The sequence below is a fragment of the Gymnoscopelus microlampas genome (genome assembly GCF_963454915.1).
Source record: "Gymnoscopelus microlampas genome assembly, chromosome: 8".
In the NCBI taxonomy this organism is placed as follows: domain Eukaryota; kingdom Metazoa; phylum Chordata; class Actinopteri; order Myctophiformes; family Myctophidae; genus Gymnoscopelus; species Gymnoscopelus microlampas.
The window spans coordinates 27,991,676-28,017,519 of record NC_139945.1 but is presented as its reverse complement, the minus strand read 5'-3'; the positions used below and the strand labels follow the sequence as shown (position 1 = coordinate 28,017,519).

General features: G+C 41.0%; 2 protein-coding genes across 2 annotated transcripts in view; one reads left to right on the top strand and one right to left on the bottom strand.

The window, feature by feature from the left end:
* Positions 1-12,645, bottom strand: part of ets1 (v-ets avian erythroblastosis virus E26 oncogene homolog 1) — a 252,782-nt gene extending 240,137 nt beyond the window's left edge. Inside the window, exon 1 of the mRNA XM_084064852.1 lies at positions 12,631-12,645. The gene's annotated coding sequence lies outside the window, so the exon portion shown is untranslated. The remainder of the gene's footprint in view (positions 1-12,630) is intronic.
* Positions 6,063-25,603, top strand: kcnj5 (potassium inwardly rectifying channel subfamily J member 5; the record flags this gene model as incomplete). The annotated part of the gene is made up of 3 exons (XM_084064624.1): positions 6,063-6,125; positions 12,662-13,535; positions 25,164-25,603. The coding sequence occupies 3 exons, from the start codon at positions 6,063-6,065 to the stop codon at positions 25,601-25,603; spliced, it is 1,377 nt and encodes a 458-aa protein (XP_083920750.1).
* Between the last annotated feature and the right edge of the window lie 241 nt (positions 25,604-25,844).

Sequence of the window (25,844 nt, the reverse complement as noted above, 5' to 3'; positions counted from 1 at the left end):
GTCTCAGCCCCTCTGTTATATATCATCCATCCAGGTTGGTTATTTATAATGCAATTTGCATCTTGTCTTTTTTTTACTATCCAAAAAATTAATAACTACATTACACACACAAAAAAAATTTATTGATTTTTCAAATCCACACAAATCTTGTCTATGGCACAACATATTTTCAGAAGGTATATTTTCTTGCCATGAAATTGTTAGAGAACCACTGGTTTATACAACATTAGGAAACAAGGCCAAATGAGCAACTACACTTTAGAAATAAGCCAAAAAAACACAACCCACAACTACCAATTTTTAGAAGCAACTTTACAGAAAAACAACCCCAAAGTCGCTTATAATAAGTGGCCATGGCAACACTGCTACTGAATTGCATTGCGCACTTGACTGGTTGACTTGTTCGTTTCAGAGAAAGAGAGAGAGAGAATTATTTAATGTCAATCATTAGCGTCCTGTCTTGGTCTCGCGCATATATCACGGGAGCCTTGCACGTTTTCTTGAGACGTCGGTTAAAATGAATTGGAATAAAAACAAATGTATGTATCGGGTCTGGATAGTATCCTAGTAAACTATCCTACAGTGTGTGATGCCTTGGCGGCGATCAATCGTAGTGTGAAAACCACAACGATATATGACAGGCGATTTCAAGAAAGAGACCTGTGTAGTGTGAAATGCTTAACGATCTGACTTTAAAAGTCCTCCAGTGTGTACCTGCCATAGTCTGTATAAAATGAATGGACAGCGTTACGCCCCTAGACTCTACAGACCGTAAATGAAGCCGATGTTCAGCTGTGTGCAATCTGCCATCTTTCAATATCGCATCATATCCTGCAGAATGACACCAGACCATTATTGGTTGGGTAGCTTGTCAATCAAAAGCGGGGGCGGGAAATGAATGCTATTGGTTGTGTAGCTTGTCAATCAAATCATCCCACCCCTCCCCAGAGCATAACCTACTTCGTCAATTTTAAAATAAATGGGACCATAGTTTACCAAAACACATATCATGATGACTGAAAGGAGACTTTAAACTAGCGACTGGAAGCATATAGTATTTATGACAAGTTTTATTAAGGTAAGAAAATCTAGTCTAAAGTTTGTCAAAAACATAATTTGACATCGCACCGGACTGGGCATTAGATGTGCCAATATTCGTTTTTATTATAGATATAATTTCAATATTACCTCTCTCAGTCGGAAGAGAGAGACAACGGACAGAAAACGTACAAATTGTAGCTTTTAACAAATATCACTTTACCATCTAATCCTAATTCAATTTGAGGCCATTGTCCCTAGAGGCAGAGGGGAGAATGGCTGCAGCTTTTTAGATGTGGGCATGACTACAGAACATCACTGTGTGTGTGTGTGTGTGTGTGTGTGTGTGTGTGTGTGTGTGTGTGTGTGTGTGTGTGTGTGTGTGTGTGTGTGTGTGTGTGTGTGTGTGTGTGTGTGTGTGTGTGTGTGTGTGTGTGTTATGTGTGTGTGTGCGCGTGCGTGCGGCAATCTGTGGCGCTTTGAATTCGCTGCCTCAGCGATACAAAGAGCATTGACGGACTTGGCATTATATTGATCATTATTACTCCTATACCAATGAATATATGGAGATAAGCTTGGAAAAACTGTAGAGTATTCCTTTAATAGCCTCTAATGGAGCTAAATGGTGTGTGTTTTTTTCAGTTGCTGCTAAAATTAGCACCTTATCAGCATGGAGGATGGAGGGAGGAGGGGAGGGGAGGAGAGGAGAGAAGGGGAGGAGAGGGGAGGAGGGGAGGAGAGGAGAGAAGGGGAGGAAAGGAGGAGGGGAGGAGGGGAGGGGGCCCTTCTCTTCCTCCACTCCTGTTCCTCTACAGACTGCAGTGGCAGTGATGATTAAATCCTGTATTAGTCAGAAACCCCCGAGTGTTTCTTCCACTTCTGCTGGTTTTGACCTATGTGTAATTAAAATATAATACCAGGCAGGTTCATGTTGTTCATATTCTTCTGGCAATCAGGTTGTCTCACTGAACAGAGCTAAAAACAATGACTCACGCACGGACACGGACACGCGCACACACACACACACACACACACACACACACACACACACACACACACACACACACACACACACACACACACACACACACACACACACACACACACACACACACACACACACACACACTAATTCATCTAACATGGGTAGGGTTGGCTATACTGGTTGACATGTCAATACATTGATTTGAAGCTGACATCACACTGGACTGGGCACTAGATATTTGTTTTTATTAACAATATCATTGCGATATTACCTCTCTCAGTCGGGAGATAAGAGACTGACAGAAAACTTACGAATTGTGACGTTTAACAAATATTACTTTGCCATCTAATCCTATTCACCTGCTGGAACGCATCTGTGTCATTTTTAGATGTGAGCTAAAAAGCATTATTTTATACTTTGGCTATTCAAAAATAGCAGATCTACAAGCTCATAGCGCTATGAGCTTGTAGATCTGCTATTTTTGAAAAATCTTGACAATCTTTGAATATGTTTTAAAGTGAAGATTATTAACTCCAACCTTTGCTTCTGGGGGTCCCTGCAACAACATATTTTGAGATGGGGGTCGGCGGCCAAATACATATAATTTCGGGGGTCAGACCCCCAGTTTATAGCAACATGATTTTTTTTTTCAAACTGTTGAGATTTAGAAGATATTTGTAGAATCGGCTTGGAAGTGGCCAACACATTATTGGCCACGACTTGAAGCTGTGGTTATTCATGTCATGGAACCCCAGGTGTGGACTGTGTGCCATGAGAGAAGATTTGGGTTATTCTATTAGATATCGTGCAGAATTCTACGACTGTCTATACGGCGGTAAAGGTGGTGAGATAACTTCTAGCCAGTGAAAGAATACTGAAATTATCGGACCCCCTCTTTCAGACCACTGACTAACAGCAACACAATAGAAGATGTATGGGATTGTCTGTGATGTTTGAGGAAATACACACACTGGCAAGTGATTAAGAAGTGTTGAAAGATGAGGTGGTCACAGGGTTCATTGTGTAGGCATGTGTTCTACTGCTGAACACACGTATACATTTAACAGCATCCATTGGCTGTTTATATTGATTGTATTAATAATACATTGTGATGCAAAACATTGTGCGTGTGTGTGTGGGTGTGTGGGTGTGTCTGTGTGTGTCTGTGTGTGTCTGTGTGTGTGTGCGTGCATGCTCACCTATCTGCTTGCATGGGGGATACATATACATTCATGTGCATGTGGGTGTGTGCACATGCATGTGCGTTTGTGCACATGCATGTGCGTTTGTGCAAATTAAATGTGTCTGTGCATGCGTACGTGCATGTGTGTGCAGTGGTGGAAAAAGTACTCAAATGTCCAGAATTCTAAATGTACTTGAGTAAAAGTAGCAGATCTACAAGCTCACAACACGTCGCGATGTGATGCGTTGTGAGCTTGTAGATCTGCTATTTGCAAATAGCCTATGTATAAAATAGGGCTAAAGTGGTTAACATATGTTTTATAATGTAATAATTTATATCTGCAAAGTAACTAGTAACTAAACACATAATTGTAGTGCAGTAAAAGTACAATATTTGCCTCTTGAGATGTAGTGGAGTAGAAGTAAAAGTATGGACAATTGGAAATACTCCAGTAAAGTTAAAGTACTCAAAATTGTACTAAAGCACAGTACTTGTGTAAATGTACTTAGTTACTTTACACCACTGTGTGGGTGTCTGTGTGTGTGTGTGTGTGTGTGTGTGTGTGTGTGTGTGTGTGTGTGTGTGTGTGTGTGTGTGTGTGTGTGTGTGTGTGTGTGTGTGTGTGTACAACCCAAGCAACTGGCAATGATGTGCGTCCTCTTTGGGGAAATGACAAATGTAAAAAAAGCAACAGCTGAGCCCGCTCCATTCTACAGACAGATTAAAACACAGTGTATTGGGTCATCATCTCCCATGTGGGTACATGACAGCTAACCTCTTACATCACTAGTGTTTTGTGTAGCTGTCTCATATTTTGTCCACATTGAGATCTAGGAGGAGCAAAGCGTACCGCGTGTCTATTTTGCGTAATGTATATAGCTACGTATTCTTGAAATATAATGACTCGCAGGTGACATCAAATTTGTTGTACCAACACTTCATCCATGAAGTCATTAAACGTCACGTTTCAACAACAGTAATTAAGAGCTAGTGACCCCTAGAGGCTGTGATGCTCCTTGTACCCACATGGTCATTGCCATCCTGATAAAAAAACATCAAATCATATGGATTTCAATATCCATATGGGAATGGCGTGGCTACAGTACATTTACTCAAGTACTGTAATTAAGTACAATTTGGAGGTACTTTTACTTTACATATTTCCAATTGTCTATACTTTTAATTCTACTCCACTACATCTCAGAGGCAAATATTGTACTTTTACTCCACTACAATTATTTGAAAGTTTTAGTTACTAGTTACTTTTCAGACATAAATTATTACATTATAAAATATACATTAACCACTCTAGCGATATTTTATACCTATAACCGATCAACAAGCTCACATCGCGACGCGTTGTGAGCTTGTAGATCTGCTATTTTCAAACATTTTTGTACTTTTGGTACTTTAAATAAATATTGTTACTAATACTTTTGTATTTTACTCAAGTACATTTTTAATTCCAGATTTTTACTTGTAACAGAGTACTTCTACATTGCGGTATTGATACTTTTACTTAAGTAAAACATTCGAGTACTTTTTCCACCACTGACGCACGCACATACACACACACACACACACACACACACACACACACACACGTGCACACACGCACACACGCACACACACACACACACACCCCTTATAGGGTCTTATAGGGTCAAAGCCATGCCGTAATAAAGTCAAAAAAAGGTTACAGGTGACACAAAGGGTGGGTGGGTGCAGTGGCACACACACAGGTTACGGGTGGCACAAAGGGTGGGTGGGTGCAGTGGCACACACACACACAGGTTACGGGTGGCACAAAGGGTGGGTGGGTGCAGTCAGTCTATACATCTCGGTCTCGGTGTCTCTCCGTACATTAGAAAGTTATTGTATTTATAGACAGGCTGCCGTTGTCTTTTCTTCACAAACACCCGGTTTCACAGGCATATCCTCATACAGTAAGAGACTATTAATGTAGAATCTTGCCCTTGGCTGCACAAAGTATATAGCCGCAATAGAACGGAATGCTCTGCCACTATACACTACCCAAGATAAGAGAACTACTGTAACGAAACAAAGGCTTCTGTCTACGAAGGCAGCTCGAGCACAGCACAAGATGACTAGCTATACAGTAATTTTCCACCACAGCCTTCAAATGAAATATTATTCTGCGCAACACATAGCTCGGATGCACCTCCAGGTCAGGTTCCCTGGTTCCCAAAGGATTACAAATGCGGCTCGACGGTCCGGGTTCAGTTCCAGCGGGAGACGTGTCGTGACTATTTGCTTGCACTCTTGAGCCTTGTGGGTTGAACGTGCAATTGCCTCTGGCAGGAACTGATCAGACGTACCAGATAGAAAATAGTCACACACATGTATAATGTGCCAATCAATACATTATGGATCTGTGGTCTAAAGACAACATTTTCAACTTTTCAGCATTGAGCAATTGAAAGGTCCAACACTGACATATTGTTAAATAGATTTCCTGGGCAATGAGGCTTAATTCTACTTCCTACTGTTAATTAACTTGTAATGTTGGCTTCTTTGTTTACATTTCTTTGATAATTTTCTTTGATAATTCCTTAATAAAAAATGGTTAGAATTGTTATTTTGATCAACGCTTGCCTGTTATCTCTCTACCACATCAATACAGCATGCAATTGTGGCCAAAATCGTATCCAATGATAACAAAAGATTAAAAAATAGTCTCTTGGGTCTAAGAGTCTAAGAGTCTAAGAGTCTACACTATCAATGAAGGCAGAAAAAAAGCCAAAAAAAAATAAAAACGTTGCTACTTCTATTTACAAATATCTTGAATTCTGATGTGTTGTGCTCTTTCTTACAGGTGTTGAGCTTCAGCTGAGGATGGCAGGAGATTCTCAAATCCTAATGGACCACGATATGGAGATAGGTGTCACACCTGGACAGGTAATCTACACAGATGGGCAAAGAGAAAGATCAGATATTAGATTGTTTTTGCATCAAGCCGTCTGCCTTTCGGGAAGCCCTATAGCGGATGAAGATGCTTCGACAGAACAAACATTGGCGGTTGCAAGAGTCACACCTGCAACCTTTTGTTTGCCAACTCCTCCTAATCATGAGGGAGAGCACTCAAGAAAACAGAGATAATGAAGCAGACAAAGTGCATATGTTGATTTATGTCCAAGGAGGAAGGTGTGTGTGTGTGTGAGAGAGAGAGAGAGAGAGAGAGCGAGAGCGAGAGAGAGAGAGAGAGAGAGAGAGACCATACTGTGAGAAAAAGACAAACACTGTGAATCAAAGAGATCTAGCCTTTGTAGATTCATTACATCAGAACTTCAAGAGACACTGGAGATAGACACGAGGAGGACTGGAGTATTGCGCAGAGACACAAACACTCTCACAACTCCCACTTATACTGTAACTAAGCAGTTATTTGTCTCGATTCCCAAGCTGATTTGATTCCATCCTCTCAAACTAAGTCAAGGAAGGTTTTGAAAGGAAAAGACATGCGGAAGTTTGGTGAATGGAGCCGGCTGGATCGTTTCATTAACAAACATTATTTCTGAGCGATTGCGACTTTTGTCATATAATCGGTTCAGGAATATAAAAGAAGACACATCACACATTGTTTTCTAATCACTTGCTTTTCGATGTGCAAAGCACATCATTTTATCGAGGCATCTAAACAGCGGCAGGTATCGTTTCTGTCTCGGAGGTATCTCGAGATTTGGCTACCAGACAGGAAATGGTGGACAGTCTCGCGATACTTTGGCCGTTCAGAAACTTCGTGCCCTTTAGATACCTCTATAAAATTATACAGTGTGCACGTCGAAAAGCAACACAGCAGAAAACAACCTGTGGTATGTCTTCTTTTATATTCCTAAACTGATTAGATGACAAAGGTTGCAATCGTTCAGAAATGATGTTTGTCCACGAGCTGGTCCAGCCGGCTCCATTCACTGCAATGTATTTCATCAAACTTCCGGTGCGAGGTTTGCCACCCATGAGTGTCATGTCAATATATCTAGAGAACGGACGGACTGCATGTCTTTTCCTTCAAAACTTTCCTTGAACTCAGGAAAAGCATATTTGAGTGGAAACCAGTGTTCATTTTGACAGCACATTTTGATTTAGTTTCAGTCTTTCAAATAAAAATCCATTTAGTTTTTGTCATATTTTAGTCATCTGAAACGTTTACATTTCTGTCTAGTTTTAGTTGACTAAATATCATAAGATTTTAGTCAACTAAATCTACAGTTGATTTAGTCGACTAAAATGTATTTTGGCGGTGACTTGATGGCGTCGTAATGGCTGATTTTACACTTGGTTGCATGCTGAAAATAGCAGATCTACAAGCTCACAACGCGTCGCTTTGTGAGCTTGTAGATCTGCTATTTTCAGAGCGCAACACCCTAGCAAAACTAAACATAAAATGACTTGTTTTAGTTCTACTGGATCTCTTCTCCACTAGTCCCTCCCTAACATTTTAGTCTAGTATTTATTTGTTGACGAAATTGCCAATATATTTAGTCATCGTGGCTTATTTTTTATTTCGTTTTCGTCAGTGAAAAAAGGTAGTCGATAAACATTTTTCGTCATAGTTTTAGTCGACGAAATCAACACTGAAACCCCCCTCCATGCTCACCTGAGCCACACGCTGGGAGAATGAATGAATGTGCTTACGAAGCGTCCGCCTCAGGAACCACATTGACTACAAAAGGGCAAAGACTGGGTTGCTCGGCTTGGGACAGCTTCATCCATCACTCAATTAGTGCTCATTGGCAATTAACAGCGATTAGGAACAAATACTGACTGATCTTGTAATTTAGAGAATTGTATTCAAACACCAAGAAATGTAAAAGTGGAACTAGTCCAAATTGTCTCTGCTTTTCCACAAGTACTGTTGACAAGTATACTGTTGACAGCAGCTGGAGCCCACTGGTGTTTAGTCAACACAATTGTCATTGCGGTCAGTAATTGCTGTACAGGTCAATAAGTATTGTCTTCCCCATCCTCATTATCAAACCTCTCACTACCGCACTGTCTATACATTGATCCGTTCACATCAATATCCGCACATTTGATACATGATGCTTATGTACTTGTACACAGGGTAACTGTGGGAAAAGTACACGGTAGGCATCTCTAAAGTAACTCATCTACCTCAAGTCAATACTTTTTGTGACATATTTCATTATCTGGTTTCTAAATACACTGATATTCAGTAGTGTAAAGTACATTTACTTAAGTACTGTACTTAAGTACAATGTTGAGGTATTTGCACTTTACTTGGACTATTTCCAATTTCCAATACTTCTACTCCACTGCATTTCGGATCCAAATATTGTACTTTTACTCCACTACATTTATTTGAAAACTATAGTTACTAGTTACTTTGCAGATTTTGATCATTATTACAAAACATACATTAACCTACCTTTCGGCCATTTGAAAAAAGCCAATCTACAAGCTCACAATGTGTCAAAGCATTCTGCATAATGAGTACTTTCAGTACATTTTGATAGCAATACTTTTGTACCTTTACTAGTACATTACTAAGTACTTAAGTACATTTAGAATTTCTGACTTTTTCTTGTAACAGAGTACTTCTGCATTGCAGTGTTGATACTTTTACTTAAGCAAAACATTCAAGTACTTTCTCCACCACTGCCGATATACACCACCTTGGTTTTGTCCTTTCCCCGACTTAACTGTGGCGGAGAGTCGCATTATGTGTGTGTCTTTGTTGTATAAGTGCTTTAGACGTTACTCAATACAAACCCAACAGGATACGGCTCTCCGTCTAAATGTAGCCAGCATGACTCAGGGGAGAGAGACAGATCACAGGTGTGTGATTAGCTCCCAGAGACATAGAGGGCACAGGAAACGTCCCCTTGTCTCAACGCAACACCACGTTTCAATTAACAACTCTGACTGGGATGATGGAGTGTCAATGTCCTGTATGAGTGTCCTTGGGACGCCTGAAGGGCAGTGGTGGAAGAAGTACTCTGATATTTTTACTTAAGTAAAAGTAGCGATACCACAATATAAAAATACTCTGTTACAGAGTAAAAGGCCTGTGTTCAACATGTTACTTGAGTAAAAGTACAAATATATTGGCATAAAAATTTACTTAAAATACCAAAAGTAAAAGTACTAAAATGTTTTAAAGATCTACAAGCTCACAACGCGTTGCAATGTGACGCATTGTGAGCTTGTAGATCGGCTATTTTCAAATGGTATATGTATAAAATAGGGCTGAAATGGTTAATGCATGCTTAGTAATATAATAATTAATATCTGCAAAGTAATTAGTAACTAAAGTGTTCAAATAATTGTAGTGGATTAAAAGTACTATATTGTCCTTTTAGATGTAGTGGAGTGGAAGTAAAAGTACCGAAAAATGGAAATACTCCAGTGAAGTAAAAACTGCTGAAGGGTACATACACTGCACTGTCCAAATGTGTGTATGTCTCTCTGTCTGTCAGGGAAGAGTTTTGTACATTCTCTTCTGTAACGGTTGTCCCTTCATGTGTCAGTCTATGCCCCTACAATCCCTAACCCTCAGTTAACATTAGAGTGAGTGCCTGCACACACTATCCTGTTCTGCCCATCATGAGGGCAGCATATGCGAGTCAGTGTGGGCATACGGTCTGTTGTTGTTTTTTTGCGATGGGATGGTGTGAAGGCCTGCTGTGGAGGGGGATGGAGGCAGAGGGTCTGTTCCTGAGTTCCTGTTCTGATCCTGGGCCTGCCAGCCGTCCCACAGGGGACGAGGAGGGGGAGGGGAACACAGGCAGGGGACAGTGAGTGAGAGAGGCAGGGCACAGCTGTGGAGATAGATCGCTTGGCTGGAGTCAGGCCAAAACACAGATGAAGACCTGTGTGTCCTTCCTGTGTCTCTTGCTCTGTCTCTCTCTCTCTCTTTCTTTCTTTCTTCCTCTCTTTCTCTGCCTCCCCTTCTCTCTCTCTCTTTGCTTCAATCGCTTTCTTTCTCCTTGGCCGTCGCCCCTTCCTCCCTCTCTCTCCTCCTCTCATAATGTCATTGTGGTGTAGAGCAGAGCACTGACTTTATCAGAGCCCTTGATTTTATTAGATCCTAGCAGTGCAGTTCCACTCTCTCACTTCCACTACTAGCAGAGGGAGAAAGATCTGATGCATCTTGCTCTGTATTTATGGCCGTTGCACTATTACGGAATAAAAAACACACAGCTGTGCCCAGAGCAGAGGAATGTTTTTAAATCACTGATTGGTATCAGACGATGGGTTTTTTAAAGGTCATGAAAATCACAGGAACAAATCAAAGTTCATGGACCCACGTACAGTTCATTTGAGGAAAAAACTAAAGGTGAACAGAATTGTAATTTTACTTCTCTGTGACGGCAGTGATAACACATTATGTTCAAGGTTTGAAGCAGTGGTTGTCAACCAGTGGTCCGGGGACCACGAGGGGTCCTTGAGAGGGTACCAGGGGGTCCCCAGCAAAATGAGTTAATATAGCTCCACAATCATTTTAACCACTTTAACCATATTTTATACTTTGGCTATTCAAAAATAGCAGATCTACAAGCTCATACCGCAGCACCGAGTGCTGCGCTATGAGCTTGCTTTTTTTTTTAAAACATCCCTGGCACAAAATATCTTTGAGATGGGGGGTCCGGAGCCTATACATATCATTTTGGGGGTCTTTGACATGAAAAAGGTTGAAAAACACTTTAAAGGAGTTAATTTAAAAAGGTTAAATAATGTATTGCAGGTCTGGTGCACATATTCAAAACCTTCCTCACCGGAATCATTCCAGTCTCCATTGGAACCTTTATTTGCCTAGAGAAGGCTAGGTTGAACGCCATTTTCCCTTCATGTTTATACATGTGTGTACACATGGGAGCTGCCCGGTACAACCACGCTGTTCTGCTGTTGCACTGATAAATTGGAGGTTAAGAGCCTTGCTCACAGAAGCACTTTGAGATATAGCTGCTCAAGGAGAGGAAGGGCATTACTCACATTACTCATTCACTTTGACTGCCTGCTTCTCTTAAAGACTCAGAGCCATAACTTAGCATATAGGGTAAGACAGGAGCATGTGTTCACGGTAATGTCAAGGAATGGAATGATGATGATGATAGTCCTGACTGCTGTAAAAATGCATCAATGAGTATAGTACAAGGATTTGTATTCCTCTACCCTTTCTCTTTCTTTCTTGTGCAGGTGTTCTCTATCGCTATGTATGTATATTTTTGTCTTTCTCTCATTGTTTTCCTCATCTATCTCTAAGTGTCTCTCAGTGGTGGAAAAAGTACTCACTCACCTTTTTTACTTGAGTAAAGGTATCAATGCCACAATGTATAACTACTCCGTTACAAGTAGAAGTCTGGTATTCAGAATTTACTTGAGTAAAAGTACAGAAGTATTGACATCAAAATGTATTAAAGTAACAAAAATAAAAGTACTCATTATGCAGAATTTCAACTTTTCAAATGTATAAAATGTATACAAATCTTTTGAATAGCAGATCTACAAGCTCACAATGTGTCGCATAGGGACGCATTGTGAGCTTGTAGATCTGCTATTTTCAAATGGCCAAAATGTATATAGGGCTGAAGTGGTTAATGTATGTTTTGTAATACTCATCTAAATCTACATAGTAGTAACTAAAGTTTTCAAATAATTACAGTGGAGTAAAAGTACAATATTTGCCTCTGAGATGTAGTGGAGTAGAAGTAAATGTATTGAAAATTGGAAATACTCCAGTAAAATAAAGGTACCTCAAAATTGTACTTAAAGTACAGTACTTGAGGCAATGTACTCAGTTATTTTTACACCACCGGTCTCTTTCTCATTTTCTCTCTCCTCATCTATCTGTATATAGCTCTTCCTCTCGGTTTATCTCCCCTCATCTGTCTCCATGTCTCTCTCCCTCTTGTTTAATCTCACCTCATCCGTCTCGCTCTCTCTCTCTTCCACTATGAATTAAGTACAAGGGACCCCAATGGAAACAAGCCAATGACTTTCTTGGGTTTTTGGGGCGGTGTAACAGCCCCCTATAAGTGAGGTTTGGACACTGACCAATCCTGCACCGTGATTGGGCAACGCAGTCTACAACCCTAACCCTTCCACAGTCAATGCAAATCTATACTTTTGCAAAGTCAGCCAATCACATTACAGCTAGTGTCATCACCACTAGCTGTAATGTGATTGGCTGACTTTGCAAATTCAGGACTGTGATTGGCTAGCGAAACACATGACACATGTGCAGCCCTATGAATAGCAGTATGGACTTAAAAAAAAACTTTTTATATATTTTTTTAAGTGAATCACTTCCATCACTGTGATGACCACTGTGACCACACCGCCCACTTCACACTGGGTGTGATTTTTTAATTCCTATTAGCTGACCTTGTATTGAACTGTACCTTCATGTGCTGTTTTCTGCAAACTTCTAATAAAGTACTCTCTCTCTCTCCCCCCCCCCCCCCCCACAGGTGAAGAAGCTTCCCAAGCACCTGCGGGAGGCCCAGATCTCCACCGAGCGCACCCACCTCATCTCCGACCCGGTGAAGAAGCCGCGGCAGCGCTACGTGCAGAAGGACGGCAAGTGCAACGTGCACCACGGCAACGTGCAGGAGCGCTACCGCTACTTCAGCGACCTCTTCACCACGCTGGTGGACCTGCGCTGGCGCCTCAGCCTCTTCATCTTCACGCTGGTCTACGTGGTCAACTGGCTGTTCTTCGGCCTGCTGTGGTGGCTGATCGCGCTCATCCGCGGCGACCTGTGGCACGGCGACGAGAAGGACTGGACGCCGTGCGTGGAGAACCTCAACAGCTTCGTGTCGGCCTTCCTCTTCTCCATCGAGACGGAGACCACCATCGGCTACGGCTACCGCGTCATCACCGAGAAGTGCCCCGAGGGCATCATCCTGCTGCTGATCCAGGCCATCCTGGGCTCCATCGTCAACGCCATGATGGTGGGCTGCATGTTCGTCAAGATCTCGCAGCCCAAGAACCGCGCCGAGACGCTCATGTTCTCGCACAAGGCCGTCATCTCGGTGCGCGACGGCAAGATGTGCCTGATGTTCCGCGTGGGCGACCTGCGGAACTCGCACATCGTGGAGGCGTCGATCCGCGCCAAGCTGATCCGCTCGCAGCAGACCAAGGAGGGCGAGTTCATCCCGCTCAACCAGACGGACCTGAACATCGGCTTCGACACGGGCGACGACCGCCTGTTCCTGGTGTCGCCGCTCATCATCTCGCACGAGATCAACGAGAAGAGCCCGTTCTGGGAGTGGTCGCAGGCCACGGTGGAGAAGGAGGAGTTTGAGATCGTGGTGATCCTCGAGGGCATGGTGGAGGCCACAGGTACGACATTGATTGATTGATTGATTGAATACTTTATTCGAATTTTTCAGAGAAAAAAGCACATGAAAGTAGAGTTCAATACAAGGTCAGATAATAGGAAAAAACCCAAGAAAGCCATTGGCTTGTTTCCATTGGGGTCCTTTGTACTCAATTCATAGTGACATTAAACAGACAGATATACACTACTATGCAGAACATCATATAAAAAGAAAAACAAGAACTAGGGATGGTAGGGGTGGTAGTGTTGAAATACGCAGTGGTGGAAAAAGTACTCATATTTTTTTACTTGAGTAAAAGTATCAATACCGCAATATAGAAATACTCTGTTACAAGTAAAAATCCAGAATTCTAAATGTACATAATAGTAAAAGTACAAAAGTCAACATGTTCTTAAAATACCAAAAGTAAAAGTACTCATTATGCAGAATGTCCCATTGCACCAGTTTTCAAATGTATAAACATCTTTTGAAAATAGCTGATCTACAAGCTCATTGTGAGCTTGTAGATCAGCTATTTTCAAATGGCCGAAATGTATAAAGGGTTGAAGTGTGTTTTGTAATAATAATCAAAATTTTAAAAAGTAACTAGTAACTAAAGTTTTCAAATAATTGTAGTGGAATAAAAGTACAATATTTGCCTCTGAGATGTAGTGGAAGTAAAAGTATTGGAAATTGGAAACTCTCAAGTAAAGTACAAATACCTCAAAATTGTACTTAAGTGCAGCACTTGAGTAAATGTGCTTAGTTACTTTCCACCACTGGTAGATTGATGTAGATTGATGGATTGATGGATTAATGAACGGTTTGAGGAAAGAAAGGGAGGGTGACAATAAAGATGGATGGATAGATGGGAAGCATCGGAGGGGTGGACAAGGGCCCAAATATCAATAGATGGGTGGGTCATCAATCAATGGAGAGAGGCAAAGAGATATGGGGATGTAAGGATGTTAACCCATTACGACCGGGAACGCATCTGTGTGTCATTTTTTGATTTCTTTGGCTATTCAAAAAATAGCAGATATACAAGCTAATAGCGTGGGTCCACGGCCAAATACATATAATTTTGGGGGTCCTTGACATGAAACAGTTTGAGAACCACTGATATAGAAACCTACGTTACTCAGAAAACTCTTTGGATTTAAAAGACATTTGTAGAATTCCCAGAAGCAATGTTTTAGTTACAAATGTTTGCTTTACATTAAACAACATTAAATTCATGATTTTTTCTAGAATAGCCAAAGAAATCTAAAAATGACAGATTCTTTCCCGGTCTAAATGGGTTAAAGGAATGTGAAATTATGGAGAAATAGAGATAAACTGAGGGTACTGGGGAAGTTATAGATGAACCCAGGTCTTATATTATGGATCTCATGGGGGTTATAGAACACACCACTGTCTGTAATCTATTATTTCGGACCAGGATGATGAATGTGGCATCTCTTTTTATTTCCTCAGTTTAAATCTTTTTCTATTTCCATAATGACATACAGCCAGAGGTGGAAAACGTACTCAAATGTTTTACTCAAGTAAAAACATCAATACTGCAATTTAGAAGTACTCTGTTACAAGTAAACGTCCGGAATTAAAGAAAATACTTGAGTAAAAGTACAAAAGTATTGGTATCAAAATGTAAGTACCAAAAGTTAAAATGTTTGAAAAGCGATGCGACGCGTTGTGAGCTTGTAGATCTGCGATTTTCAAATAGCCTAGGTATGAAACAGGGCTAAAGTGGTTAATGTATGTTTTATAATGTAATCATTTATATCTGCAAAGTAACTAAAGTTTTCAAATAATTGTAGTGGAGTAAAAGCACAATATTTGCCTCTGAGATGTAGTGGAGTAGAAGTAAAAGTATTAAAGATTGGATATACTCCAGTAAAGTAAAAAAAACTCAAAATTGTACTTAAGTACAGTACTTGAGTAAATGTACTTAGTTACTTTCCACCACTGCATGTGATCCTGTGACGTAACTGTGACAGATGGTTTGGACTGAAAGTGCGGGTCTTACGTACCACAGCCCACATTTCCTTTTGTTGCTACATCAGGGCTGTCTCTTTGAAAGTGTGTTTATTCCCAAAATGAACAAACTTTATCTACCCACACTACTGGTATGTTTAGTACAAAGCAGTGATGAAGACTGCTTCAAGGCACTTTCAAACGTCAGGGAAGTGCCATCCCTTCTCTGGAAAGTTCTGCCAGAATGAGTTTAAAAAAAAAAAAATTAAACCCTTCCAAGACTGTAATTAACCCATTTAGACCGGGAACGCATCTGTGTAAACACTTTAACCATTATTTTACACTTTGGCTATTAAAAAATAGGAGATCTACAAGCTTGTAGATCTGCTCTCTTTGAATATTTTCAAACAAACTTTTTTAACTAAAATCTTTGCTACTCGGGGCCCTTGGAACAAAAATATTTTGAGATGGGGGTCCGCGGACAAATTTTGGGGGTCCTTGACATGAAAAAAGTTGATATTAAACTGATATTAAAGCAACACAAGTTTTTTCAAAAAACGGTTAGGAATTAGAAGAGATTTGTAGAATCCCCAGAAGCAAAGATTTGAGTTAGAAATGTTCGCTTTAAAAAAAATATATATATATACTCAAATAGTATCTGCTATTTTTGAATAGCCAAAGAAATCTAAAAATGACACGGATGCGTTTGCGGTCTTAATGGTTTAATAAACCTTGGTAGTAAAATATGCAGTGGCTTTTTTTATTCTGTACTAAAAAGAAGAAAAGGAGGGGAAAAAATGGTTACAAGACTAACGACACACTCCCAATACCCTACGGGCGTCCCAGGGATTCTTAAATTGATCGTATTCATGAGATCCCCAGCTAGTGTTCCATTAGCCTTGAAAAGCTTGTGGAAAATCCTATGGAATATCGATCCTGGTATTTATCACTTTAATGTCAGGGATAAATACACGTTTATTGCACGTTGCACCCATGGCTAATTACATATTTGCTGTCCTGACATGTTTTTCATGAGGAGGCATTGTGTGGAAGTCAGGTAAATATACAGTATGCCATTGGTTCTTAAATTGGGGTTTCCCATAGGAGATACCAGGGGGTCCTCAGCAAAAACTGTTAATAAAGCATAATTTTAACCCTTTTATACCTCATTTTATACTTTGGCTATTGAAAAACAGCAGATCTACAAGCTCATGTAGATCTGAGTAATTTGTTTTTAAATCGTGAAAATGTTTGCAAATCTTTAAATCTTTTTTTTTTTTTTTTTAAAGGCTTAAATCTTTGCTTCTGGGGGTCCGCGGCCACATACATATCAATTTGGGGGTCCTTGGCACAAAAAAGGACCACTGCAGTACGCAATACGTACGCAAGTCATTTAGTACTGGCCCTAAGGCCTTATTTTAAATACAATGCATTATACATTATGCAGACCACCCATCATTCTATTCCATATATTCATTAACATGATTAGTGGCTTTTAGCGCCCATTCACACTTCAATTGCCCTATTTTTTATATATATATATATTATATATATGTTTTTACAAAAGGCAATAAAGCACCACTGGCCCAGCCTAATGCAATGTGGCAGAGCCTTTCATGCGTCTGAACATTTCTGCTCTATTTCTCTTAGTTATTTTATTCATTTATTTATATATTTTAGAGGCTCCCCGGCCCGCTCGCTCCCCGGCACCACCAGCTAGTCATCGTAGCTCCTTTGCTCTCACACCGTTGGACACTTGACTCAGGCATTAAATCGCATTGCCTTCCGCCTCGCTGCGCTGTGCGAGCGACGGGGGGGGGGGGGGGAAGTACTCAAAAGTAAAAGTATTGATACCGCAATGTAGAAGTATACTCTGTGACGAGTGAAAGTCCGATATTCAAAATTTACTGTAGTACTTTTACTTTAAAAGTACTAAATTGTTTGAAAATAGCAGATCTACAAGCTCACAACGCGTCGCTTCGCGACGCATTAGCTTAGATCGGCTATTTTCTAATGGCCTATGTATAAAATAGGGCTGACGAGGTTAATGTATTTTTTATAATGTAATAATGTATATCTACAAAGTAACTAGTAACTAAAGTCTTCATATCATTGTCATGGAGTAAAAGTACAATATTTGCCTCTGAGATGTAGTGGAGTAGAAGTAAAAGTACTGACAATTGGAAACACTCCACTAAAGTTAAAGTATCTCAAATTTGTAAGTACAGTACTTGAGTAAATGTACTTAGTTACTTTACACCACTGGAGGGGGGGGGCATACGCGGAGGGGGGGGGTTTGTTGGAGGGATTAAATGGGCTGCCATGGGACGTCACAATCGCTGACCACAGAACGGTGAACAAATTGTGTTGTTCTTCCGTCTCTTCCACACTTCCTGTCCCCCCTGTGACTGTGTTGTCATTATCTTTAAAGAGACGTACAGATCCAGTCAGAGGGTTTGTCTCCTAGGAATTAACCCATTAAGGCCTGAGGTTTCCCATTCTCCTATAACAGTTTTCTGAAAAAAAACGTATGTTGTTATATCAGTGGTTCTCAAACTTTTTTCATGTCAAGGACGTCCCAAAATGATATGTATTTGAGCCGCGGAACCCCCCATCTCAAAATATGTTGTTCCAGGAACCCCCACCAGAAGCAAAGATTTGAGTTAAAAATGTTAAAGATTTGCGCATATTTTCACGATTTTTCGAAAATAGCAGATCTACCTGCACCGAGTGCCGTGCTATGAGCTTGTAGATCTGCTATTTTTTGAATAGCCAGAGTATAAACTAATGGTTTAAGTGGTTACACAGATGTGTTCCCGGTCTATAATGGGTTAAAAGGAGATGGGGGGAGGGGCGGCCACTCAGGCCTGCATTGGGGAATTGTAAGCTTTCACCTATATTTCACGTGAGATGATTTTAATCATTGAGAAAGCAAGTCAATAACTTTGAGAAGGAAATATGGCCCCGCTCTTTGCTAATGACATTGATTTTATGGGGACTTTGTGTAAATTACAAGCAAGTACCAACATTTGACACGCGGGGGTTGAAATATACAGTGCGTCAAGCCAGTGCGTTATATATCGACCCCCCCCCCCTGGAGAAGAGACCCAGGGGAACAGAACGGCTCACGGGGGGTTGTTTGGCCTGAAGCCTCACCTAGTAAGTCTGCCGGAAAATGGTGGCATTAATTGAGTGGCATTAGTCAGAGCTAATGGCCCTGTTCACATGGGGTCACAGACAACATCCTTTAAGCAATTGCGTGAGGGTGTGTTCTATTTCCGTTTCAGTAAAAAAAACAGTGGTGGAAAAAGTCCAGAATTCAAAATTTACTTGAGTAAAAGTACAAAAGTATTGACATCAAAATGTACTTAAAGTACCACAAGTAAAAGTACTCATTATAAATCCCGACACATTGTGAGCTTGTAGATCGGCTATTTTCAAATGCCCAAAATGTATATAGGGCTGAGGTGGTTAGTGTATGTTTTGTAATAATAATAAAAATCTACAAAGTAACTAGTAAAACTAAAGTTTTCAAATAATTGTAGTGGAATAAAGGTACACTGTTTGCCTCTGAGATGTGGTGGAGTAGAAGTAAAAGTATTGGAAATTGGAAATACTCAAGTAAAGTACAAATACCTCAAAATTGTACTTAAGTACAGTACTTAAGTAAATCTACTTAGTTACTTTCCACCACTGAACAAAAAAGAAAGGCATTCTATGTCCCAGCATCAGTAGACTCGGCCCAAATGAGGAAAATACAAACAGTCATCTGCTGATATGTCAACTAATCAGGCTATGCAAACACCTGCGGAAGAAAAGAAAAGTACAAAAAAATGCTTTCCTGCAGAGTCACCACATGAATTAAAGAGAGAAATTGATAGATAACTTGGTCGACAGAATGGCTTAATTGCATGCCTAATGGGCCTACATCACTTTTACTTCTTACACTGACAAGCGGGCAGCATTCTCAGCATAATACAGTGAGTCAGTTTAGGAAAATCACCAGTGACGCTGGTTTCTCTCACTCTCACACACACACACACAGCACAATTTGAGCCTGGTAACCCGGCGAGTAAAATAAGATGGTGATTTATCACGCCACGGAACATTCTGGCCCTTTTCCTTCACTCTAATAGATAGAAAATGAATAAGATTGTAGGCAGTGGCGTGCTGTAGAACAGGGATTCCCAGTTCCCTTTGCTCCCACACATAGGCATATACTATGGCTGCATGGCCCCCCTATTGTGAAATGGAAAAAGAAGAAAAACTGACGCAGTATGAGGTTCTCTCCACATGCGTTTCATACTCTAGTTCTCTATTAAGAAGATTAAAAAAATAACACTTAAGATTCTGTTGCGGTTGATGAATATAGAGCACCACAATATCAGATCATAATTAAAATCCCATCAAAATAATTAGAGGTAAGTAAGTAGGTTAATATAAAAACACATTGTATCCTTTTGTCCATCACATAAATAGATCATTAATACATCTGTCATATGTTGCATACGTGTATAACCTTCTACAGCCCAAGGGACAGTAATTTGTGTATGTGTGGAAGGGTTTTTTTTTCGTTTATTTTTTAATTCAATGTTTCAGCTAGTTTAGTGAAGTGCTTCTCGACAGAAATGTGGTCATTATGTCCCATAATTTGCTGTGTGTATTCAGACTGAGTGCGGTGCAGCACTGACCCTCAATGTTTTATTATGGCGTCAGCTGAATTTCACTGCCAGCGCAGCTGTCAAGAAATAGCCATGGGAACCCTAGCCTTGATGTGCTGGCTGGCTTGCAGGTCACTTGTCTTTTTATTTTTATTTTTGTGATTATCCCAATGGATTTTTGCCTTAGCCCTGTTGACTTTCAGGGTTAAGAGGGCCACATATGCTGATACGTGGGTGTGTGGTTATGTTATTCAGCGGCGCCTCTGGATGGCCAATTAATGCAAAGAGGTGATGGGCTCTCCCACACGCTGCCTCTTCAACCTTGATGGCTCTGAAAAAGTGACTGGAAAGGGGGGAGAAGAGGGGAGGGAATGGGGTGAAGGGGGAGGGGTGGCCTCTCGTGTGGTAGACTTGGGTCATTGTTGTTGTCATCGCTGTGCTGAATTACGAAAATCTCGCCGGCACTTAGAAATGTCCTGGCTACTGCCAAAACATATGTAATGATTCCTCAGTCTAAAACCAAGGGGTCTTCAAAAGTTTCTCAGGGCCAAGGACACCGCCACTATTGTGTAACATACTGTAAATTATGTTGCATTGTAGGCTTTCTCAAAAATAAATAAATACATTTTAATGTGCAACTGGATGAAGCTTTCAAAGCTCATTCAGAGCTAGCATATTAACTGATCGTCTCATCCATGTCTGTTGAGCGTTGAGAGATTTAAGAGATTAACTTGGAAGTATTCCTCAGCGTTTTCCTTTAAGTGCCTTTATGGGTTGCCTCCAGCTTTGATGGCTCCACAGATTAGTTTGACAGTACTATCAGCGATGTTGTGTAAATTGAACATGTTGTGTTTGTTTGTTTACGCGTTGTCTTGGCTAATAATATGTCGGATTCATGTTAATGTGTATTTTAAGATACAATCTGGTTTGGGGAAAAAAACAACGAACAAACACGTTCCTATCACTTAAAAGAAGGACCTGTAAGAGGGAGGTGTCTGTAATTACGTTATTTTATACTTTGGCTATTCAAAAATAGCAGATATACAACCTCTTGTAGATCTGCTATTTTTGAAAAATCGAGAGGATTTGTGCAAATCTTTGAATATATATTTTTAAAGCGAACACTTGTCAAATATTTTGTACAAATGTTCGCTTTAAAAAATATATACTCAAAGATTTGCACACATCTTCATGATTTTTCAAAAAAATAGCAGATCTACAAGCTCATAGTGCGGCACTCGGTGCATCTAAGATTTAAGATTTTAAGATACACTTTGGGGAAAAAACGAACAAACGCGTTCCTATCACGCAACAAAAGAAGTGGCAGCCCCCCTATACTAAGGCTGAGAACAGCCTATGGTCCCGGACCCCCTATTGAAGACCCATGCTATAAACCAAAGTGTTTGTTTACAGTGCATGGCAGGGTGTTGGTGTTGCCAACATAAGAGTCTTGTTATACTTACTTGTATATAGATAGGAGGTGTGAGCTAGTATTGTCTTGGTCTGGTTTCAATGGCTTACAGTTCTAAGAAGTGTTTATAGATAACATAGAGATTGTTTAATGACATGAACCCATCTCTCATAATGTGTACTGCTTGCATAAAAGCAAGATTAATGGTATACATTACCAAGTAAGAATTTAGCAGACATATGCAGTATATAATAATGATGTCTGTATGATGTTTTGTGGCCCACACAATGTGCTCATCATAAATGCTTTTATTTATGTTGAGGAATTAATTTAATTAAGTCTTTACAGTCTTCAAGACATGCACAGTGGATTGTGCAAGCAAACAAATAAAATAGTAATTCATAGAGACATGACTATGAAGATGAATTTGACCACAAACTGGTGGCACACAGAGGAGACTGCACTTATAGTACTGGGCTGGGCCGGTTCAGTGCTGAGCTTGGTTTATAAAAGTATACGAGTACATTGTATGTAAACGTATCCATAGCCACTGCCATTTGTTATCACAACTTAGCCAATAGGCTCTGCTGACTTAACCACTTGAAGCCCTAGCATCCATATTCTGGTGTCAACATTCGCTGTAAATAAACGATCTACAAGCTCTCAGCATGTTACGATGTGTTGTGAGTTGTAGATTGGCTATTTTCGGCAAGCGATTTGGTGTAGCGGGAAAAAGAGCCGACCCCGGTCAAATAAGTAGTACAAGTATAACGCGTTTAAGTGTCTAACTTTGCTTAGCAGTCTTGCTAAAGACGTTCAGCCTATCATTTTGATAGCTTCCATTCTTCATTGTAATTTAAGTTCTCTTTTTTTTTCAATCCAATCAACTAAACAATCCAGCATTTCAAATCTCAATGTTAAATTTCCATTAACGTCATAACTGGAATATGACATTGTAATGAAAGATATGTCCTATGTTATGTATGTCTATGGCAGGGTTACGTTATACTCAGATACCGCATAATTATGGCCAATACACTTAGCTGTGATTCTGACACATAATTCATGACATATGTACAGTAGATGTTCACGGAATTAGTATTTTTGATTAAAGGCATTTTACATCATGAATTTCAAATCCCATTTAATTATGTTCAACTGCTCCTGCTGCAAATTTCCAACTGAATAAGTGAAACCTTCGTATAGCAGAGAACACGAGCAAACACTTACGTGACAGCCAAAAGAACATTTTATCCAGTGCTGATTTGGTTTCCGTTCCCCTTTATATAAAATATATACAAAGTTTAGGCCTCCAGTACATAAGGTCAGCACATATCCCAGTAGAATAGATTGTACGATTTCTCATCCAGACTAATGGCTTTCCAAAAGCTAGATGTAATGTAACAGCAGCACTCTCCTGGGACCAACTCCCTTTATCAGTAGATCACAGCAAGATGCGTGCCCATTGCACAAAGCACATTTTAGACAGTCAACCACTGAAATGCATTATACATTCTGCTTGCTTGCAAAAGCAATTGATGGCCTTTTTGCTTTCTTTCTTTCTTTTTTCTTCTAAAGATCCATTGATTTACTATACAGGTTACACTGCAGTGTTGATTACTGTGCGCATCATCCTAGTCAGTAGAATAATCATTTCTAATCAATATTACGACCTCAAGGGTAATGGCTCTGTATAGGTATTTACCACATGCAGAGGATGTAATCTAGCCATCCCTTGCGCTTTTTAGGGTGAGTGCCATGCCATTGTAGAGAGGAGAGTGAAGTGGGCGGGGAAAGCATCTGTGTCATTTAATTTTTTTGTAGCTATAACCGTTATTTTATACTTTGGCCAATCAAAAATAGCAGATATACAAGCTCATGTAAATCGTGAAAATGTGTGCAAATCTTTGAAAAATGATATATATATATATATTTAAAGCAAACACTTTGTTCCAGGGGCCCCCCCAGAAGTACAAATGTAACAACAGTTTTTTCTGAAAAACTACTGTTGCTCTATCAGTGGTGCAAAAACCTTGTCATGTCAAGGACCCCCAAAATTATATGTATTTGGCCGAGGACCCCCATCAAAAAAATATTTGCACAAATCTTTCAGATCTTTAAAAAAAATAGCAGATCTAGAAGCTCATAGCGCGGCACTCGGTACTATGAGCTTGTATATCTGCTATTTTTGAATAGCCAAAGACATCTAAAATGACACAGATGCGTTCCCGGCTTTAATGGATTAATGAAAGGCACCGGCCAACATCGGAAGGTCTTCATCAGGGCGAAATTTCGCCCTGATGAAGACCGTCCGCGGCTTTTCCCCCTTTTTACTCCTGTCTTGAGTGCCCAGATCGTCTGTTTTCTTTCCCCTTGTTTGATCCAGCTTGATCCGTGAGCACCGTTGATACTTTTAACTATTTTTTACCTTTTAATATCTCCTGTGAGCACCTGGTTGTTCCGTTTTCTAAAAATTCTTAGTGTTTTGTCAATTATATGATAGGCATGCATATACACTGCCCACATTTCACTTGATCATTTCTTAACTTGTCAGTTTTCTTCACACAGCTGTAGCTCATGAAAACTATTTTTGTTTGTTTTGGTTTACAGTGCGTCCTTTTCATCCATTGGACTGTAAAACCCTTGCCCACTCAGTCTTTGATCATGTTGCATGTTCAGCGTGCCTTTCCATTTCATCTACTGTTCCTCTGTACAGTAGGTTTGAGCAGTGGTGCCTCTTCATATTTTGTCAGTAATGATACCCTTCCAGAACCACAACGACCTTAGCAACAGTGTTCTGTCACACATGCTGATGAGTGTTGCTACTAGTGCTGAGAAGTTGCCACTGACAGGGTTTTACTGTCCCTCTGATGTGTTGGCTAATGAGTGAGCTACGCATATTCTCAGTAGTATTTGAGACTTTGATTTCCACATTCAGTTACAGACCAAGTCGTCAATGATGGAGCTATGAAGACAAATAATTTCTATGGTAGTACTGAGGAAATCATGCTTGGACTGACAATGTGAGAGACACAGAGACAAGCTCTCTAATGTGGAGACAAGTTGAACCTAACGTTCCAACAGCTCATTGCTGATTCTGACTGATGGGTTTGTACTGTTTGTTGTCCTCAGAGGCCTCAGCTTGTTATTGATACAAGAGTTCAACCATGTTTGTCAATTATTTAATGTTGCTCTCTCTCTCTCCCTCTCTCTCTCTCTCCGTCCCCCCCACCCCCCAACAACTCTCCATCTGTCTTATTGTGTTGGTTACTTGCCTCTGTATGTGCATGTGTTCATATACCTGTGGGTATGTTTTGCATATGCCTGTGTGTGTATATGTTGTGTATTATGCCTGTGGGTATGTGTGTGGGTCCATTTTATTTATGCATGTTATGCATGTATGCTATGCATGTCCGCTTCCATTCCATGTACGCATGTGTGTGTGTGTGTGTGTGTGTGTGTGTGTGTGTGTGTGTGTGTGTGTGTGTGTGTGTGTGTGTGTGTGTGTGTGTGTGTGTGTGTGTGTGTGTGTGTGTGTGTGTGTGTGTGTGTGTGTGCACTTGCATGCGTGGCGCTTGCGTCCACTGTCCGTCAACAACAGGGATGACGTGCCAGGCACGGAGCTCCTACCTGGACAAGGAGGTGCTGTGGGGCTACCGCTTCACCCCGGTGCTCTCGCTGGAGAAGGGCTTCTACGAGGTGGACTACAACAGCTTCCACGACATCTACGAGACCAACACGCCCTCCTGCAGCGCCAAAGAGATGGCCGTGAAGCTGCGGGAGGCGCCGCTGCTGCCCCAGCTGTCCCTGCTCTCGCCCGAGCTCAAGAGCCACCACGCCCTGGAGGACGCCCTCCACACCAACGCCGGCGGGGCGGACCCCCTGATGACCCGGGAGGAGGTGGGGGGGGACCGCCACAACGACGGCGAGGGGGGGGAGCCGGCGGGGGGCCGCGACAGAGGGGAGACCAACGGCTCGGCCGCCGCGCTGGAGCAGCTGGAGCAGCCGCCGCCGCCCCTGACGGACATACTGACCGATTGACAATTAAAAGATCGCGGCTCCGGATTTTCGCCCCCAAATCGCGGGAGGGACTGAAGCGGCGGACAACAGAGGCCTGTCATGAAAACGCTTGGTGCGTGGTTACCGCCGGTTAGATATAAGGGGGGGGGGGGGGGGGGGGGGGCGACCCCACCGCCGCGATGGCAATGTAGCGTTACGGGAAAAAAAGGGAAAGAGAAATCGGGTGTTTTGCCCTTTTGTTTTGCTAAAAACAAAAAGAATT